Source organism: Amphiura filiformis, chromosome 5 (genome assembly GCF_039555335.1).
Source record: "Amphiura filiformis chromosome 5, Afil_fr2py, whole genome shotgun sequence".
NCBI lineage: Eukaryota > Metazoa > Echinodermata > Ophiuroidea > Amphilepidida > Amphiuridae > Amphiura > Amphiura filiformis.
The window spans coordinates 47,492,017-47,513,159 of record NC_092632.1 but is presented as its reverse complement, the minus strand read 5'-3'; the positions used below and the strand labels follow the sequence as shown (position 1 = coordinate 47,513,159).

General features: G+C 36.2%; 1 protein-coding gene across 1 annotated transcript in view; it reads left to right on the top strand.

The window, feature by feature from the left end:
- Nucleotides 1–620: 620 nt before the first annotated feature.
- LOC140153257 (serine/threonine-protein phosphatase PP1-beta catalytic subunit) overlaps nt 621–21,143 on the top strand; it is a 34,198-nt gene continuing 13,675 nt past the window's right edge. The window contains exons 1-4 of the mRNA XM_072175957.1: nt 621–756; nt 4,844–4,975; nt 15,236–15,466; nt 16,247–16,351. Of these exons, the coding sequence (XP_072032058.1) occupies nt 708–756; nt 4,844–4,975; nt 15,236–15,466; nt 16,247–16,351 (517 nt within the window). The 5' untranslated portion in view covers nt 621–707. The remainder of the gene's footprint in view (nt 757–4,843; nt 4,976–15,235; nt 15,467–16,246; nt 16,352–21,143) is intronic.

Genomic DNA, 21,143 nt, shown 5'->3' with positions numbered 1-21,143 from the left:
TCGAGGTGGAAACTGTGCATAGATGGTTTTAGGGACCGTTCACAAACACTTGTTAGAGGGGCCTGATGCAAAAAAAAAAAAAAAGGGGGGTGCTGAAAATGTTTTGGCCCTCCTAAGGGGGGGGGCCTGAAAAAAATGAAAATTAATTATACGCTTTTCTATGGGGTTGACCGATAATTTTCATGGCAAAAGGGGGGCCAGGAAGGGGGGGGGCTGAAATTTTTGAGGTCTGTTAAGGGGAGGCCGAAAAATTTTGTGATAAAATTTTTTGCATCAGGCCCCCCCACCTTACAAGTGTTTGTGAAGTAAGAATCGTTTTGTAGCCAAACCTTTCCATAGGCCTATGAAATATTTGTATTCATTGGTTAAAATTACGTCAATTACCCGGGTATTCATTACGCTGCAAATTTGCAAGATATCTTTGATTTCTTTAATAAATAGTTATTTTTATTATGATAAAATAAAATCCTCCCGGCCCTCTGTACGCAAAAAAAGGGTGGCTCAATAATTTTACTCGTTAAATAAATAATGTCTACTATCGCTCACAGTACTTGCAATGCGGAAGTAGGAAGTTTTGATATAATGGAACAAATGGCTTTCCATAGGTGGGTGTCGGTCCTGTTGTGGAAGCCAAATAAGAAACTGAGGCATCCGAGTGACGTCATTCTCCGGGTTCACTCACTGCTGGCTGGTGGCTGACTGTCAACATGGCGGACGATCTCGATGTCGATAGTATAATCACTCGACTTCTTGAAGGTAATTCCCGTAATTGTTGTTGTGTTTTAGTAGAATCTGGTGTGGAAAAGGAATGTCAGAATATATCGAACGTAAAACCAGTGTCATCGGGTAAATGGGTAACGAGAAATACGAGCAGTGAATAGGCACTAAACCGTCGGTCACTAATTCTTTTTCACAATCATGCAATGAATGTATTTTGATTTTAGAGACTGAGTCACACAGTATTTATAATGTATTGCCTATAATAAAATGCCTTGCCATTCTCAAAGAAGAAGTGACTCATTATGCGAAGGGTGTTGGGGGTTGGAATCTAAAGTCATTAGGAAGTTGCTTGAATTGAAATGAGTTTAAAAACTTAAGCTTATCATCAAAACTTTTGTCCAAGTTCGTTGAATAAAGAATTTTGTACTAAAGTTAATTTTTTATTACTTCCGTGGTCCGGGTACGCGCTGTTGAATTGCAATCGCGTAGAAGTGACAAGATCGCCTATTTCGCGCCTCGCCGACGACCAATGGGTCAACCGGCTTGTTGTCAAGTGCGTTGATCAGCCAATCAGCGTGATTGTTTATTTCTTGTGTGTGTACGCTTCCTTGTAGAGGGCGAGATGGCCGAGCGGTTAAGGCGTTGCGCTGCCGGCCGGGAGATATGATCGACGAGGGTTCGAGCCTTGGGCTTGCCTTAGTTGAAAATTTTCTTCCCTCCCAAAAAGTTCCTATATGGTCGGGAATCCTTCAATTAAGTTCAGTAATTTAATTTCAGAATTTAATTGAAGAATTTCTTCTTGCCCTGATACACTGCTTTCGCATGTGCAGATATAGGTAGTGTATGTGCGACGTCCGTGATTCGGAAGTCACGTAAAGCCGTTGGTCCCGTGTTCAGGAGGATTCATCCCTGTGCACGTTAAAGTGTCAGAGCTATTCGAAAAGAGAAGGGGGATCATCCCCGGTTCTGACATCTGCACTCAACCCTCTAGGTTCAAGAGGACAAGATGGGCGCGATACAACTGTACTGTGTACATAGGTTGTCTACCCATAAAAAAAATCCTGTAGAATGTCCACGCTTGGCGCACAGCTTGGACCAAGGAAGTAATAAAAAATTAACTTTACTATTTATATGATAATTTTTCCTCTCGGTGAGTCGGTTTGGTCAGGGCACATTTCATACAGATTCATGGATGTACGCATGTACCATACATGTGCATTTTGTGTTTAATTAAAGAAGCTGCATGATGAATATGCGCAATTGGAATTACACGCACAAAAGGCTGTCACTGAATGTGTTGATGTTTACTGATCGACTCACCAAGACTGGAAAAATAGTGGGTCTGACTCTGAGCTAGTACTACATGTAAGCCACTTGTCATTATTGTCAGAATGTAGTAGTTTGATGATGATCTTGGATCTACGGGTGAAATGGTTCTGATGTTTAAAATACATTCGCCGTAAAAGTGATGATGTAACAGGATTAACTACCGTACCATAGCAATAATGAATGAAAACAATTTTTGAATATATATATTGCCCTGCACTACAACAAGCAGGTTGCACTCATCATCTCTGCAATCTTAGATTGAAAACAATACCGCTCTTTTCAAAGATACTAATCTGCAGGTGCAAGTGATCAGCATGATGAATATTCTACGTATATTGATCATGAATGGTCCAGGTCTTTATCTGTGTTCTTTGACATGTACATTGTATGCTAATTTGCTATATTTCAATGCAGAAGTACCACGTGAACATACTTAATGCTATATATTCAAAATTGTTTTTACATATCGCTATGGTAGTTATTCCTGCATCATCACTTCTACGGCGAATTATAATAACAATGTTGCAACTTAATGCAACTTGGCATTTTGCTCTATAGATAAAACACAAGTCGTAACACTAACTGGAATCATGTTTTATACATACTTCAGGATTTTACCATGCACCTAAACTTGTTATGCACACAAAGAATTTGGCAAAGGCCCTTTCGCACTGCCCGATTTAGCGCTGTTTGCAGCAGAAACAGGAAGTAGGTTTATGATTGGCTATAAATTGAACCACTAAGTCATCATTATATTGGCACCTCATTGACCGAACAAGCTGCGTAGCATCACATGATGCAGGCGTGACCTATCATTCTTTTGCCCAATGATCAAGATAAATGGTCAATCATTGTATAAAGTTGCAAAACAACACACACACATTTGTATGAAGTAGAACTAGCCCTGTCCCACAAACCGCGATGCCTCTCGAATAGCGAGCGAAGCCAATGCAAAAGCCAACGCAAAAGCCAATGCATGGTATCAGCTTATTATATGTGGCCCGAAGCAACCCGTACTGTAGGAATCATTGTACACTTGCCTGTTATTTTATTTCAGCACAGACAACAGTTGTGGAGTTACAGTCAAAAATGAGGGGAAACCAATATTTGATCAATAAGTCAATAACTACTTGTCTTGAGTCACTGAAATTTCAGTGTAGTAACTGGATTCCTTGCCCCTATAATATACATAACTTTTGTTACCAGTGTTTTATTAGTTTTTGAGAAAAATGCAAAAATAGTCACTAATTTATCAAGGGGTGTAGTACCACCTTAAAAGGGTATTTCATGATCCACGGCCTCATCCCCCACTTTTCGCAAAAAAAGTTGAGATTTTTATACCACTGGAAACCTCTGGCAACATACTGCTATACAAAAATTTCTTGCAGATTACATGTAATTAGTTAAATTTGAATTATGTTCTGGTGTACCAGAACGAAATTACAACAGTGGCTTATGGAGCAGTGTAATACACATAACAAGGCTCCCGCTAGCCTTCAAAAGCTCTGCGTCCGATTGGACGCACAACTGTAAAACCAGGTCGGGAAATGTGCGTCCCACAATATTTTTGTGCTTCCGTACGTATGTTGATGTATTGGGCAACAGGCAATACAATTTTACATGGCTTCTGGTAAATCTGGTTGCCATTATTGCATCGCATCGCATCTCAGTTTGATGCAAATATTTGACTATTTCCTTCCATTTTTCTGATGATATTTTAAAGATTTATGTAAATGTTATTCTCTATAATAAATTATGAAAAATAATCTCTTGTTCAGGTCCTTTTTTTATGTTGCAAGCTATGCTTTTATGGTGGTATTCATACTAATGAGGGTTTCAACAGATTTGTCGTTTGACAAGTATAACACTGTCAAGTTTTTATCACAATTAGCTCTGATCTCTTCAGGACAAAACTACATTGAAAGTTTGCATGTATACGCAGACTACCCCTTGTCAACAAAGTATATCATAGTGGGATGTCCCTTGCCCAATGATATAGTAGATTACCATTATCTACTGAAGAGATTCAAGAGAATAGTGGCTCTGCAATACAAAGACCTGTTATAGTACATATAGGTGCCATAATGGTTCTAATTTCCTACAAGATTCAGTGGCTCTGAAAACAGCTATTCAAGCGATCTGCCCCTTGTCCACTAAAACGTTGGTAGCTCTGCCAAACCCCCATAGCTGGTGATCTTGTGTGTGGCACCCGAAGGGTCTACGGTTCGAATCCCAGGGGTACCAAGTCAAAAATGTGTTCATCTTCTCTCCTTTTTTGTTCCTCCTTTCCTTTCCAATAGCCAAAAACCACGTTTAGCTTTAGAGTTAATAGGCCTATATTTTCCTTCATTGAGGCATGAATAACCCTAACTCTATAAAATCTTACAATGAAAACCAGTGCGCATGCATATCAGCCTTAAAAGTCATTACCCAGGGAATCGCTGGCCAGGGCCAGCCAAACCCCCTACAAGTCGGTGATCTTGTGTGTGGCACCCGAGGGGTCTAAGGTTCGAATCCCGGGGGTGCCAAGTCAAATATGTGTTCATCTTCTCTCCTTTTTCGTTCCTCATTTCATTTCTGATGGCCAAAAACCATGTTTAGCGTTATAGTAAATTATGAAATCAAGTGAATAGGGCAAGCATCTATTTTACTACCAATATCGCATGCTGCATTTAGGCCTATGTATGTGAAAGATGTTGCATCGCTATACATTGGTAGAGGAACAAATAGTGTTTTCATAACCATCAGTTGGACCAGTAATCATCACATTATTTTGTCACTTTGTCTTTTTCAGTGCGAGGTCGAAAGCCTGGTGTAAGTGTAAATCTAACAGATGCTGAAGTAAGAGGTCTATGTGTTAAATCAAGAGAAATTTTTCTCAGTCAACCAATCCTACTGGAATTAGAAGCACCACTTAAAATTTGCGGTAAGATATTGTATGAAAATGGTGTCCTGTGTGTCAAAGTCTTGTTTCCCATCACTCATCAAGTCAGAAGAATACAGATTCTGTGTCATGGCCTCAGATTTGACAAGAATGATTCTCGTAATGATTCTCGTAACATTTTAATGTAAGAATCAATTTCTTTCATTGAATCATGCAGTAAGTGAAGCGACTCGGATGGTTTTTGATTCTCGCAAACTGGCACGAAATCTAGGCCCTGTGTGTCAAAGTATTTTTTATTTTGTTTTCATACATTCTTAGAACCACATAGCCAATCAGAAAAACTAATAGAAAAATATGTGGAATGCATGAATATTGTATAATTGCAGTCGCTTGCTGTTTTGCAAACTACGCACAGCCGCTGTATAATTGATTCATTACACTACAATTTCCCAAGATTCAACAGTTGCAGAAATTCTTTAATAAATTTATGCAGATCCCTTGTTGGACACAATAATACACTTTGGCTGAATGTATCCAATGCCCCACCTCTTGTTGACCCAAGTTCAACATATTGGACATTCATTTAAGAATTACACAAAAAATATGTTCCACTATGGGTTTCTTGAAAAGTTCTTTTGCCAGAATCCAAACAAATTCTCAATATGTAACAAATTTCAGACCCTGATGTTCAAAAAGTTTCATTAATGTCATCCTGATGGTGATGTTTTAGAATTTCTTAGCTACTCTCATGTGTAAATAAAGAATTTCTTAATTATAGATGATTGTAAAGTTTACCTCTCTTCAGGTTTTCCACTGCATTATAAGAGCTTGTACAATTTTCAAACAAAAATATACAATCAGAGATTTATTATTCAGCCTAAACACTGTATAAATCTGATCAAAATTAACATTTATGGACCGAAATAGCAAACTATACAAGATAAACATCTAACATAGACAAGATTTTATATTTTTAAAACATGAAGGAAGGATGAAGTAGACATACTTCTTCCCTTGTGCAAGAATATGAACGCAGACAGTGGGTGGCTAGAGAGCTAGCCAGGGATGGGCCATAGATTATGGAAATATTGAAATAAACATGAGCTATTATAAAGTTATGCTTGTTAAATTTGTTGAAGCAGTTAGGCCAATATTTTGAAAAGAAAATCTCTGCTTGATCCTTGAATGGTCAAAAAATCACAAGTGCTTTGGCAAACTGTTGCTAGGCACTTATGCCTGAATCCATGTATAAGTATGGTTATGAGCTCTTAAATCTCTACTTTGCATACTAATTTGCATTATATAAGTATATAACAACAACAGTAAGAGATAAACATTATTTTCCATGGGGTTACCAGTCACCTTACCCCTCTTCAAAAAATACACTCGCAGGAAACAGGAAAATGATTGTCAAAACTACAGCCAAGTTATGAGCCAACAGTTAGTACCAGTTGTTGTTGTTAAGGTCAGATATTGTTTTAGTGGAAGTATATAAATTTGTGCAATTATGTAACACACAGGTACTAGGTAGGTGTGTGTATGCATGCATGCAAAAAATAAACTTCTTTTTACCCATCAAGACATCAGATATTTTGCAAAAGTTTCATTAAGTGTATTTTGTGCTGTGTGTACAGTGTACATTGGATAATAATTCATAATGATATGCATGGTTTCTTGACTGGCAGTCAGTAAGACATGTTGAACTGAAGCTTGTTTTCAGTAGCATGAGTACCATTGGAAGTACGTAAATAGGTCAGATTAATTTCTTTGAAGTTTTGAAGCGTAAATATTTGGTTAGTATATTGAAACAGGTTGACTTGAATTGTACTCCTTATTTGTAATCCAAGGTCTGTGGTCTACATGTTTAATAGGCCTACAATGGATCAAAACAGTGTATTCTTGCTGGTTCACTTGAAATTAAGGAAATGGTTGAATGATTTTTTCATGCAAATGTTTTCATTTTTTACATTATTTGTGTCCACCAGGCATAATTGTGCTTTACAGTCCAATTTCTGCTTTATTTGAGACTACATTGTACTAAAAGGAGGTGTTTGTGAATGTGTGCCTGATTGAAGTGCAAAGTGCTGCATACAACATCATTCATAGATAATTTAAAAAAATCATAATGATTAAAATCAATAAGTAAGCTACAAACCTGAGATCACTGTGATTTCTAATTTTTATCAAACATACAATGTTTTTTCCCAAATTGAACCTCATGTCTGAAAAAGACAGCATTTTTCTTTTCTTTTCATGTGCATTTGTTTCAACCCTATCAATATAATCAAAACATGTATGGATTGAGCCAGACTTCTCAATGTCAAATTCAGGAAATTCTCCAATTGAACACAGGGCATGACAAGGTGAATTTCAAGTCCACAATAACTGACAGCGTTAATTGGACTCTACCTAACAAGTGCATAGGCACTTAAAGTAGGTCACTTGGGGGGGGGGGAGGTGGAGAAGGGGTTATACATACCTGAAGTCAAAACCATCAAATCCTAAGCGGGAAGGTTAGATGGTGATCTTGTTTAGACATAATTTAGTTATACAGGCTCTTTGAAAAGGGATCTCTTAGGGACGCACTTTCATTAGACATCAAGGGGGGTTTAGGAAGTTAGGGGTCAGGGAAAAAAATAAAAATTACGCTGTCGAATGCGGCAAGTTTTTTTTTTTTTAATTTCATGCATTTATACACAGTTAGGTGAGGAAGGTTTTTTTTTTTTTTAGTGTTGGTGGGGAAAGTTTTTTTTTTTTTTTTCATGTAGTGGGGGAAGTTTTTTTTTTCAAAACTTCCTAGCCCCCTTGAAGTGTAATGGTGCATCCCTTACTTGAACAATTCTGTAGGGAATGCTTATTAGGGGAGTGTTGCTAAGGCCTAAAAAAATTGTTTGATTGGCGTAACCCAACCGACTCTAAAAGTAGGCCCGACCCTAGACTTTGAAAAAATTATTTAAAAAAATTAAAATTAAAAAAAAAAAAAAAGTTCCAAGGCTTTTATACGCAATTTACAGTTTAAAAAGCATGTCATGATGTGTAAAAAAAATGCCTACCAACCTACCCTAATTTTTTTTATGTTATGTCAGTCAAACAATTTTTTAGGCCCAATTAGGCTGAATAAGTGAATATGGCAAGTAAAATTATATGTAGGCATACGGTTCAAGTTTTATATTGTTGTGAAAACAATACTATGTTTGGATGGCTGGCAAAACAAATTTAGTTGATAACACGATAACACTATCAATCAAAGAAATGTGGTTGATATCATTATCGTGATAAATTCATAATGACAACTTTTGTAGGTGAATTGCAAAAGCTTCAGCGAAAGGCACAGGTCTGTAGACGTTCTGTTAAACAAAATCACAATTTTACAGATAGTTACACAATTTTTTATCAGAAACAAGTACCATATTCGTTCCAAGCGCCCATGCCCAGTAAGCGCCCAAGCGCCCATGCCCAGTAAGCGCCCACCCAGGGTATTTTCATTTTGCTAAAGGGTATCAATATATGTTGAAGTGACAGATAGATGTCGATACAGTAAAATATCTGCAGGACTACAATTCCTGCGTAAACTTGACAATACTTTTTCTGCATCAGAAAAGCTATTAGAACAAACGGTCTCAGGACCCTTTTATAACATACGTAAATTCGTCTCTAATACATGCCCCTTATGAAAAAATTAGGTAAACAAGGTAAAAAAATAAGCGCCCACCCAAAATGACTTTGTTAAGCGCCCTGGGCTCTTATTGGAATGAATACGGTAGATCATATTAGGCAAATAGGCAATAGCTCATTCCCAATAAACCTGTTGAAATGTAAATTAATTACAGTAGGGGTAGAGTTTTGTTCCATACCTTGCGATAATTCATTTTGAGTCTGGCAACAGCATTTACAAGAATCTTTTGATTATTCCCATTTACTTCTAAGTGTATAGGCTCAAATCTATAAGAATATCTTCAGATTCAACAAACTAAATTTAGGAGAATCTCTGCTATAACTGGATTTTTGGATTCTAGCCTAATTTCTAGACCTGTACTAATATATTCAGTTAGGATGAGCTTTGTTGTCTATAAATAAAAGTATTATCTAGTATGATAATGATCTGACATGCAATGGTAGCTATGGGCGCTATCTCTGGTATGTTAAAATGTTTAAGGCAGACTATCAGTAGTTCACTCAGTATGCATTTTCATTTTGTGTGTATGTTGTGATATAATGATATGATACAATTTTGTCATTGTTATTATATTTTAATGTTTTTATAGATGCCATTTGCGCCACATATTTAATTTTTTTTTGGTACAACGTAATTCATTTTGTAATTTGACTGAAGTTTGAAAATGGCTTCAGTTAGATAAAATGGACCAGATGACTTTGTACATGATACAATGTAAATGTCAAAGGTGTTAGGAGTTCAAACTGACCACATGACCATACCACTTTGCATATTAAAAAGCAAGCAGACAATAAAACAAATGCAACAGGCAATGAATTAATAATAATTAATAAAAAACAAACTAAAACTAGAGTCAACAGACGCTGAATACAAGCCGCGATTTGACCCCTATAACTTGACCCCTGGGTCACGGATGGGGTCAACTGCTCTTGCATTGTGCTTAGGATGTCATAAGAAATATTCCTGGTGAATTTCAGCTTAATCGAACTTATACATGGATTTTGATTTTTGAAAATTTTGATTGACCTTTTGACCCCTTAATGACCTTTGACCTCAATGGAAAAAAAAACCTTATGTACACCGACAAAATGCATTGTTCCAGTTTTAATTAAAAATTCTACTATGTTTAGTTGTCGAGATAAAATTCTTGAAGTTATTTAGTTAAAAACAGGAAGTGACCCCTTAATGACCTTTTGACCCCAAAATAAAAATAATATGCATACATCAGGTAACACTGATTCATGTATGATGGTTATATTACTCTGGTCTGTTTACATTTTGAGATAAAAATTGTTTGAACTTTTTGGTTTTTGACCGGAAGTAACCCCTTAATGACCTTTGACCCCAAAACTGTAGGCATCCTAAAGACCCTGGCTAGTAGCAATGCATGTGTGCTAATGGCGACTCTCTGCTATATAATTTGTAAAGACAGTGATTTTTTGAATATTTTAGCTTTCAGACCGGAAATGACCCCTTAATGACCTTTGACCTCAATTCTTTTTAGGAAGTTTTAAGCACTGCCACATGTTGATTCATATGCATGAGTCACATGATCATTGCATGAAATTTGTGGAAGGAGTAGCATTTTTTGTGAAATCACATTTTTGACCATTATAGCTAGGTCAAAGGTCACAGCGAGGTCAAAGTCAAATGGAAGGTTTGGCCTAGCCCAATGGTCATTTGGGTCAACTTTGGTTGAAATCTGTCAATCCCTTGCGGAGCTACATGCAGTTGATTGCGGTTGCCAGAAGAAAGAAGAAAGAAAGAAACTAGAGTCAACAGACGCTGAATACAAGCCGCAATTTGACCCCTATAACTTGACCCCTGGGTTACGGATGGGGTCAACTGCTCTTGCATTGTGCTTAGGATGTCATAAGAAATATTCCTGGTCAATTTCAGCTTAATCGGAACTTATACATGGATTTTGATTTTTTAAAATTTTTGATTGACCTTTTGACCCCCTTAATGACCTTTGACCTCAATGAAAAAAAAACCTTGTGTACACCGACAAAATGCATTGTTCCAATTTTAATTTAAAAATTCTAACATGTTTAGTTCTCGAGATAAAAATTCTTGAAGTTATTCAGCTAAAAACAGGAAGTGACCCCTTAATGACCTTTGACCCCCAAAATAAAAAATACCATGCATACATCAGGGAACACTTATTCATGTATGTTGGTTATATTATTCTGGTCTGTTTACATTTTGAGATAAAATTTTTTTAAACATTTTTGATAATTTTCGTTTTTGACCGGAAGTAACCCCTTAATGACCTTTGACCCTAAAACTGTAGGCATCCTAAAGACCCTGGCTAGTAGTAATGCACGTGTGCTAATGGCGACTCTCTGCTATATAATTTGTAAAGACAGTGATTTTTTGAATATTTTTACAAATTTTTCATACTTTTACCGGAAATGACACCTTAATGACCTTTGACCTCAATCTTTTTAGGAAGTTTTAAGCACTGCCACATGTTGATTCATATGCATGAGTCACATGATCATTGCATGTAATTTGTGGAAGGAGTAGCATTTTTTGTGAAATCACATTTTTGACCATTATAGCTAGGTCAAAGGTCACAGCGAGGTCAAAGTCAAATGGAAGGTTTGGCCTAGCCCAATGGTCATTTGGGTCAACTTTGGTTGAAATCTGTCAATCCGCTATGGAGCTACATGCAGTTGATTGCGGTTGCCAGAAGAAGAAAGAAGAAAGAAGAAGAAAGAAGAATTGAGAAGAGACAGCACAAGCCGACGTTTGACGTCGGCTTGTAAGAACTAGAGTCAACAGACGCTGAATACAAGCCGCAATTTGACCCCTATAACTTGACCCCTGGGTTACGGATGGGGTCAACTGCTCTTGCATTGTGCTTAGGATGTCATAAGAAATATTCCTGGTGAATTTCAGCTTAATCGAACTTAAACATGGATTTTGATTTTTTTAAATTTTGATTGACCTTTTGACCCCTTAATGACCTTTGACCTCAATGAAAAAAAAAACCTATGTACACAGACAAAATGCATTGTTCTAATTTTAATTTAAAAATTCTACTATGTTCAGTTGTCGAGATAAAAATTCTTGAAGTTATTTAGTTAAAAACAGGAAGTGACCCCTTAATGACCTTTGACCCCCAAAATAAAAATACTATGCATACATCAGGTAACACTGATTCATGTATGATGGTTATATTACTCTGGTCTGTTTACATTTTGAGATAAAAATTTTTGAACTTTTGGTTTTTGACCGGAAGTAACCCCTTAATGACCTTTGACCCCAAAACTGTAGGCATCCTAAAGACCCTGGCTAGTAGCAATGCATGTGTGCTAATGGCGACTCTCTGCTATATAATTTGTAAAGACAGTGATTTTTTGAATATTTTTAGCTTTTAGACCGGAAATGACCCCCTTAATGACCTTTGACCTCAGTTCTTTTTAGGAAGTTTTAAGCACTGCCACATGTTGATTCATATGCATGAGTCACATGATCATTGCATGAAATTTGTGGAAGGAGTAGCATTTTTTGTGAAATCACATTTTTGACCATTATAGCTAGGTCAAAGGTCACAGCAAGGTCAAAGTCAAATGGAAGGTTTGGCCTAGTCCAGTGGTCATTTGGCTCAACTATGGTTGAAATCTGTCGAAGCATAAGAGAGCTAGGGCGAAACGTGGCAAGTCACGCAAAATGTCACGAGTTGCCAGAAGAAGAAAGAAAGAAGAAGAATTGAGAAGAGACAGAACAAGCCGACATCCGTCGTCCGGGTTTGTAACTAGAGTCAACAGACGCTGAATACAAGCCGCAATTTGACCCTATAACTTGACCCCTGGGTTACGGATGGGGTCAACTGCTCTTGCATTGTGCTTAGGATGTCATAAGAAATATTCCTGGTGAATTTCAGCTTAATCGAACTTATACATGGATTTTGATTTTTTTTTTAATTTTGATTGACCTTTTGACCCCCTTAATGACCTTTGACCTCAATGAAAAAAAAACCTTATATACACCGACAAAATGCATTGTTCAACTTTTAATTAAAAAATTCTACTATGTTTAGTTGTTGAGATAAAATTCTTTAAGTTATTTAGCTAAAACTGGAAGTGACCCCTTAATGACCTTTGACCCCCAAAATAAAATACCATACATACATCAGGTAACACTGATTCATGTATGATGGTTATATTACTCTGGTCTGTCTACATTTTGAGACAAAATTTTTTGAACATTTTTGATAATTTTGGTTTTTGACCGGAAGTAACCCCTTAATGACCTTTGACCCCGAAACTGTAGGCATCCTAAAGACCCTGGCTAGTAGCAATGCATGTGTGCTAATGGCGACTCTCTGCTATGTAATTTGTAAAGACAGTGAATTTTTGAATATTTTTTAGACTTTGACCAGAAATGACCCCTTAATGACCTTTGACCCCTTATCTGAGCACACCCTATAGACACCGACTAAAGTCGAGTCACATGGTATAACCATGTCCTCATCGCATGAAATTTGTGGAAGGAGTAGCATTTTTTGTGAAATCACATTTTTGACCATTATAGCTAGGTCAAAGGTCACAGCGAGGTCAAAGTCAAATGGAAGGTTTGGCCTAGCTCAATGGTCATTTGGGTCAACTTTGGTTGAAATCTGTCAATCCCATGCGGAGCTACATGCAGTTGATTGCGGTTGCCAGAGGAAAGAAGAAAGAAAGAAAGAAGAAGAAGAATTGAGAAGGGAACGAACAAGCCGACATTCGTCGTCGGCTTGTAACTAGAGTCAACAGACGCTGAATACAAGCCGCAATTTGACCCCTATAACTTGACCCCTGGGTTACGGATGGGGTCAACTGCTCTTGCATTGTGCTTAGGATGTCATAAGAAATATTCCTGGTGAATTTCAGCTTAATCGGAACTTATACATGGATTTTGATTTTTTTTAAATTTTTGATTGACCTTTTGACCACCTTAATGACCTTTGACCTCAATGAAAAAAAAACCTTATATACACCGACAAAATGCATTGTTCCAATTTTAATTAAAAAATTCTACTATGTTTAGTTGTTGAGATAAAAATTCTTTAAGTTATTTAGCTAAAAACTGGAAGTGACCCCTTAATGACCTTTGACCCCCAAAATAAAAATACCATACATACATCAGGTAACACTGATTCATGTATGATGGTTATATTACTCTGGTCTGTCTACATTTTGAGACAAAATTTTTTGAACATTTTTGATAATTTTGGTTTTGACCGAAGTAACCCCTAATGACCTTTGACCCCGAAACTGTAGGCATCCTAAAGACCCTGGCTAGTAGCAATGCATGTGTGCTAATGGCGACTCTCTGCTATGTAATTTGTAAAGACAGTGAATTTTTGAATATTTTTTAGACTTTGACCGGAAATGACCCCTTAATGACCTTTGACCCCTTATCTGAGCACACCCTATAGACACCGACTAAAGTCGAGTCACATGATATAACCATGTCCTCATCGCATGAAATTTGTGGAAGGAGTAGCATTTTTTTGAAATCACATTTTTGACCATTATAGCTAGGTCAAAGGTCACAGCGAGGTCAAAGTCAAATGGAAGGTTTGGCCTAGCCCAATGGTCATTTGGGTCAACTTTGGTTGAAATCTGTCAATCCCTTGCGGAGCTACATGCAGTTGATTGCGGTTGCCAGAGGAAAGAAGAAAGAAAGAAGAATTGAGAAGAGACAGAACAAGCCGACATTCGTCGTCGGCTTGTAAGAAAGAAGAATTGAGAAGAGACAGCACAAGCCGACATCCGTCGTCGGCTTGTAAAAACAGCAACTCATTTGACATACATATGTATGCCTTGTTGTATGTGTTATACATACATGTACATGTATGTACTTAGTGTAGAAAGCATAACAAAATCTAAATGCAAACTAAAATTATCAAAAAGATAAAAATGAAAACATAAGAAAATATAAATTATTTGGAACAACAACATACTATAGGCACACAAAGAATCATAACATTACAAGATACTGACTACGGACGTCACAATGTTTTTAATAGACTGATAGTGCAGGAAGTCCAACATTTTCTTATCTATCTAAGTGACAGTTGCCAGCACATCAGTGCCAGTTGCAAATAATATTCATAGAAATGTTATTATTGTGATAGGGAAGTAGTTTTTAAACTTTGAAGGGAGTACTTTTTGAGGTTCATGTAAATGTGGTGTAGTTGTAAAGAATATTTTGTATGCATGTGTCACCTCAAAATGGCGACTAAAATACCAAAATTCACCTAAATCCTTAAAAGCTCTAGTTTACAGTTTTAGAATGTTATGGAACTATTTCTTCTTACCTTCAAATTATAAACACAGTGGCAGTGGTAGGGGGGGGGTAGGGAGAACACACCATGTGACCAAAAATGACCCAATAAGTATCCTCCCCTCTCCCCAGAGCCTTCCTGTATTATTGTCAAAATAGTACAGATCTCAACATCCAAACTGCAAGCGTGTAGCGCCACTAGCGCGAGCATTGAACGCATAAAGTTGTCAGCATGTTTGCTACTGACCATTGATCCTTGACTGGTTGGGATTTTACAATTGTCAAAACTCAAACCCCTGAAGTACAGTTTTCTTAATTTCTAATTTTGTGTTTTGCTATTTTTGCAGGTGACATACATGGGCAGTACACAGATCTTTTAAGGTTGTTTGAATATGGGGGCTTCCCACCAGAATCCAACTATCTCTTCCTGGGTGATTATGTAGACAGGGGTAAACAATCACTGGAAACTATCTGTCTCCTCTTAGCCTATAAGATCAAATATCCAGAAAACTTTTTCTTACTTCGAGGTAATCACGAATGTGCCAGTATCAACCGAATCTATGGGTTCTATGATGAATGTAAGTATGTTTGTTTGTTTGTTTGTTTGTTTGTTTGTTTGTTTTCTTTGATTTCTTTGCCATGTATACAATACATAACTTAACCCGATGTCAATATGCCAAGTTATAATTCGGAGTTTTCATATTACAAAACCAAAATTTTGACACTGACCTGACAGTTTTGTATGTCTTGGAGGACATACTTCTTCAGAGTGATTGGTATCTCATCATCCTCTTTGCTGTTGGTAACACTGCTCCTTCCCTAGGGGGCGCGGTCTTGAGGAGGGGTCATACACATGACTTAAATGGTAGGCTCCCTCATCTCTGTTCATGACGGCAGGACCTCTCTTACGAATCTTAAGAAGTATGTTGTCCAAGACATAAACTGTCAGGTCAGTGTCAAAAGTTTGGTTTTGTAATATGAAAACTCCAAATTATAATTATCTACAAACCTAATGAATCTCTTCACAAAGCCAAGTTATAGTTGAAAACATCTGATATGTAAACAATTGACCAGTGATGTGGTTACCATAAACTAAAGAGATACAATATCACCCGTTAATGAGGGCCGATTTCTTAATATTTGGCAAGCAATGCAATTCACCCTTTGCATGGATCCGCCATCTTGCTACCAAAACGAGGTCCTCCCTGCAAACTTGTGCTCCAAAACTATGGGTGGAATCTCGTTTTGAGATGTGTATTTGCTGTGTAGACTCAATTTTCAAAATTGAAACCAAAAATCATGTACCTAACTTCTGTATAGATCTACTAATCAACAATTATTATTTTTGTTATTTCCAGGTAAAAGAAGGTATAATATCAAGTTGTGGAAAACATTTACTGATTGTTTCAATTGCTTGCCAATAGCAGCTATCGTAGATGAGAAGATCTTCTGTTGTCATGGAGGTAGGTTGATACCAAGGGTGTTTTTCTCTTCTTCTTTTTTTGTTGTTATTGTTGATATTTTTGCTGTAATTTGTTGTCATCTTTCAGTTTAGTTGTGACCTTTATTTACAATCCTGATTATTATTATATTATTCTTATGGTATCATTATTATTAGTATTGTTATTGTTATTTAATAATACTAATAAGCTCAAAGAATATATGTTACAGCACATTTTGGTTTTCATGATAATATTTGACATTGGAGTGAATGTTGCATTTTGTCCTTACATAAAACATAAACATAAACAATGAGACTTATAAAGCACCTTTTACAAAGTAGGCAAAATGCTAAAAAAGAAGAAGACAGTAAAGGAGCTATAAAGTGGGAAAGAGGTGGGTCCTAAGAAGATTCTTGAAGGTGGTGATATTTTCTTGACCTCGGACGGTAATAGGGAAAACCGATCCAGAAGCGTATCCCCACAGTTGAAAAGGCATGATCGCCAGCTTGTTTTTTGGAGTGATCAAATCACATGTAATTCAGTTTCTAATGTTCTCCCATGACACTGATATTTTAAACACACTACTTCTATTTGACCTCACAAGAACCCATAGGGATTTATTATATAAGATATTTTCACATGGACAAGAAGTAGTGATGAAGTAGCACACAATGATGAGTCACAATTAGGATCTTATGATCAGGAAATTATTTATTGAAAAAATAATACTTCTCATTTCCAAATGATGGTAATTAATTTATGGATGTTAGTTGTTGGATCATTGTAAATAGATTATTGCAGCATTTTGCAAAGATCCTTTCCACTGTTCGATTCGGTGTTGTTTACAGTATAAACAGGAAGCGCGGTTCTGATTGGCTAATTGAATCATGTCATCATCACGTTGGCACTTCATTCGCCAAACAAGCTGCATAGCATTGCTTGATGCAGTTGTGACCACCCCATGATCAGTCTAAGTGGTCGGCCAGTGCAAAAGGTCTTTGCAAGATACTGGATAGTAGTAATATGTCCATATCTTCTGTTCTACAATGTATAGTTTAACCTGTCAATCCGGTCAGATACACGCTTAGGTCCCAATGGGACCAGGCTCAAGCAATTGCTCAAGCCACACTGCATAAAAATCACCAAAAAATGGTGTTTTCACCCATAAATCAAATATATGGAATAAAGTGATATTTTTGTTCATAGACATTAAATATCCATGTGTCATGTGTTCTGCACACCAAATATGAAGTTTCCACTCCATTTAGTTTTTTAAGAAATAGCTAGTTACAATGTGACATTTTTAGGTAAAATGTGACATTTTTGAGTAAAAATGACAAAAATCCTTCTATAGCGTAAACATTGTCATGGAAACAGAATAGAATGCACAGGTTACAAATTTGACTCTTCTTAACATTCTGATACATGATTGGTCCATTTGAAACATCTGTCCTACGAAACTGTTATAGAGCACTTTTGGCTGCATGGCCTCTATGCTGATGAACCCATTCACATTTTTAGGGCATAGTATTGAAAAGAAAAGAGTTGTTGCATTTAGCTGGTTGATTGGTTATTCAAAATAAACACTTCATAAAAAAGATATTGTCCTCTAATGGATAACAGTGTATCTGTGAATTGTGTGATTGTTGAATAGGTCATAGATATCAAAACAGGTTATAGATAAACTATGGATGAGTGATTATGAGTCAGAGACGACGACAAACTTTGTAATTGACTCCAGCAATATTACCTGCCTTTGACATTTCAGACTTTGGTTTGGTGGGATCTGGCTCAAGTGTTTGTTTGTTTGTTTGTTAGTTTGGTTTTAAGTAATGACCTGTATTTGCATGTAAAAATTCAAAGGATACTTTAGATTTGTGTAGAAAGTTAATGTATTGGTTTGGAAATGTTTATACATTTGCACATGATTGGGTTTTTGTACACATGAAATATAGATGGTACTTTTCTCTAATGCTGGAGATGTCTGTGATTTACAAAAGTGATACTGCTTGCAGTGTTTTGAAACATTGGCAAACTGTCATTATGTTGTTAAAGTTTGTCAAAATGTAGACCGTACTATATACATACATGTTATAGTCATTGATTAGATGATTTTTTATTTGAAAGTTTACTGTCAAGTTGGATAAAGGACTTGCTTTAAGTCCTCAGATGGTCACAGTCATGCAGTTATCCAACATATTAATTCCCCCCCCCCCCCAAATGATTTGCCTTGGGCCATCATGCAGGTAGAGGTAGTTGTTGTAGCCTTCTTTAAATTTGGTTGAAATATGTTAAATTTTTGAGATAAGGTTCTCCGTATTGATTTATTACTTAAATGCAATTACTTATACAATTATGTGCATGTATGTATAGTGTATACCCAACAGGTGAATTTTAGGAATGTGTATCTTTGGGTTTGAGAGTATAACTTGTGTCAGCCAGGACTTCCCAATCGCTTTATAGCAGGGTGCTTCTGGATTTTTAGTATTGGTGAATGGTGCACACCATGTTTAAGATATTTACAACAAAATTAGCCTTCTGTCAGATGTATATATATATACATATCCATAGAGAAGGCCTTTCCCATATATGAAAAGTTTTATATGATGTACTAGTACAAACTCCTAGCTATAACTATTACTATGACATGTTTAGCAAGTACTTATGATAACATATTTGTACACAAGACATTATTTATGAGACCATAGATTCTAGAAGATGAGACACAGGGCAAATAAATACAGAGGGTTGAAGGCAATAATGATTATTGCTATGATATGAACATGTTACTTGTTGTATAGCTGTTGCACATGATGGAATTTAGCACAAATTTAGGAGTTAATTATTAGATTATATTACAATACCCATTACACCCAAAGGCCAGTGTAAACTAAAGTGCAACATTCCCAGGTGTTTTTCTACTACATTTTCTGTTCGCCGCAGTGACGATTTGTTCTTGGCTGCAATTTTTTGGTTCTGGGCTGCAATGTAACTAGCAACTGACTGGCTTTTTTCAGAGCTGTGGAAATTTTGTACCCCAACAAAAATTTGCTACTACCTCCTGAACCCTAAACTATAACTATAAAACCATTTGGAAGATATTGTGAAGTTATATGTAGTCTAGGAAAGTAAGTTTGTTCATATGGCTCATTAACAAATTATTAGTTTACTATAGTTTCTGGCATTAATTGAGCTTTACATATTGTCAATTTAATAATGTGGGTTGTGAATGTAACACTTAAAATGAAACAATATCACCACAGAAGTTCCTGTTTTATGGAAATACATGTTTGTATTACCAGAGAACTGCTACAGAACAACACTTCAGAGTAATAAAAATAATGTGAATCGTGACAAATGCAGGTCAAGAGTGCAATCAAATATAAATAATTCAAATATAGGGGCTGTATTTATTTGGCATAATTATTACAAATAAATTCACAAAATAATAGCAATTTTGTTGATTACTATTTGAATTATTTGCGATGATATTGATGACGAATAATAAACAGACTAAATTCAGATAACAACAAAAGTGGACTCTGTTTCTGGACTTTGATAAAACAAGGATGCATCATCTATATTTAAACCAATTGTTGTATTGAAACAAAATATGGTTGTCATGACTGATAGTGTATTTGTTTTAATCTGTTATTTGTAAATAGTCCAAATATTTTGGTTAAAGTCGTATCATTTCATTGTTCCATCTAATTTCCACTTGATAGGAGAATATTTAGAAGTCTACATTTAGAATTCTATTTAGAATGCTATAGCCTGCATGCCTTCTTCGAGGCAATAATTTGGATATTGATTATATCTCTAAAGGTAACAATGAGTATATAAAGTATATATGAAGTTGCGTTCTTCTTTCGTGTAAAAGTAAAAATTATATAAAAATTATGTAATAATTATGTAAAAATTATGTAAAAAAATTATGAAAAAATTATGTAAAAATTATAAGTATATATTTTCAGAAAGGAAATGGTGCAAAGAATCCAACTACATGTAGCATACCAAATTCATGCAAAAATAAGCAGTTTGTGAGAAAAAAATTTGATTTTACTAAAACCGCCTCGAGGAAGCCATTCCTTTACCAGTGAACTTACAGGCAGAGTAGTACAAAATTTTAATGAAATTGAAATAACAAGCACCAGATGCCAACATTGTTTTATTATGGTAATGAAAAGCACCACATGGTGAAGAGTACCCATATTAATACATTTCAAATTATTTTACATTTTCAAAAATGCTCATTGCTAATGATCTAAATGAGCCAAACAGTCCTCTGATCTTTAATTTAAATTTTAAATATGGTTATGACATGTGTAAAAAGCCATATTACTGTATTGGTCCGAGTATAGACCACTTTACATCATTGTTTATCAACAAAGGCGAGGGATTGGTCTGTCGATATGCCCGAACGAACCGCTTCACTGTTCAATGGCTTTCTTGTACTATATGAAATGTGGTGGGAGATTTAAAATACACATGCCCTGAGCAGACTACGATGCGCACGCACACAGCAGGGCAAAGAACAATGGAAAGTACCATAATGCGTGCGAATACTGCTGGGCAATGACGTCACATGTCAAGTGGTCTATAGTCCCACCCGTTTTTTAGGTGAACATTTTTCACAATTGGGGGGTGGGATTATACTCGAATTTCAAATTTATTTATTTTTTCGGTTTTTGAGTGTCCCTGGACCTAGACCTAGATGCTAGGATCATTCATGGTTGACCTAAAAATAAAAAATAAAGAATTTCAAGATGTTTTGTATTTTTTTTTTATCTTTCAATATGTTTTGTATTTTTAA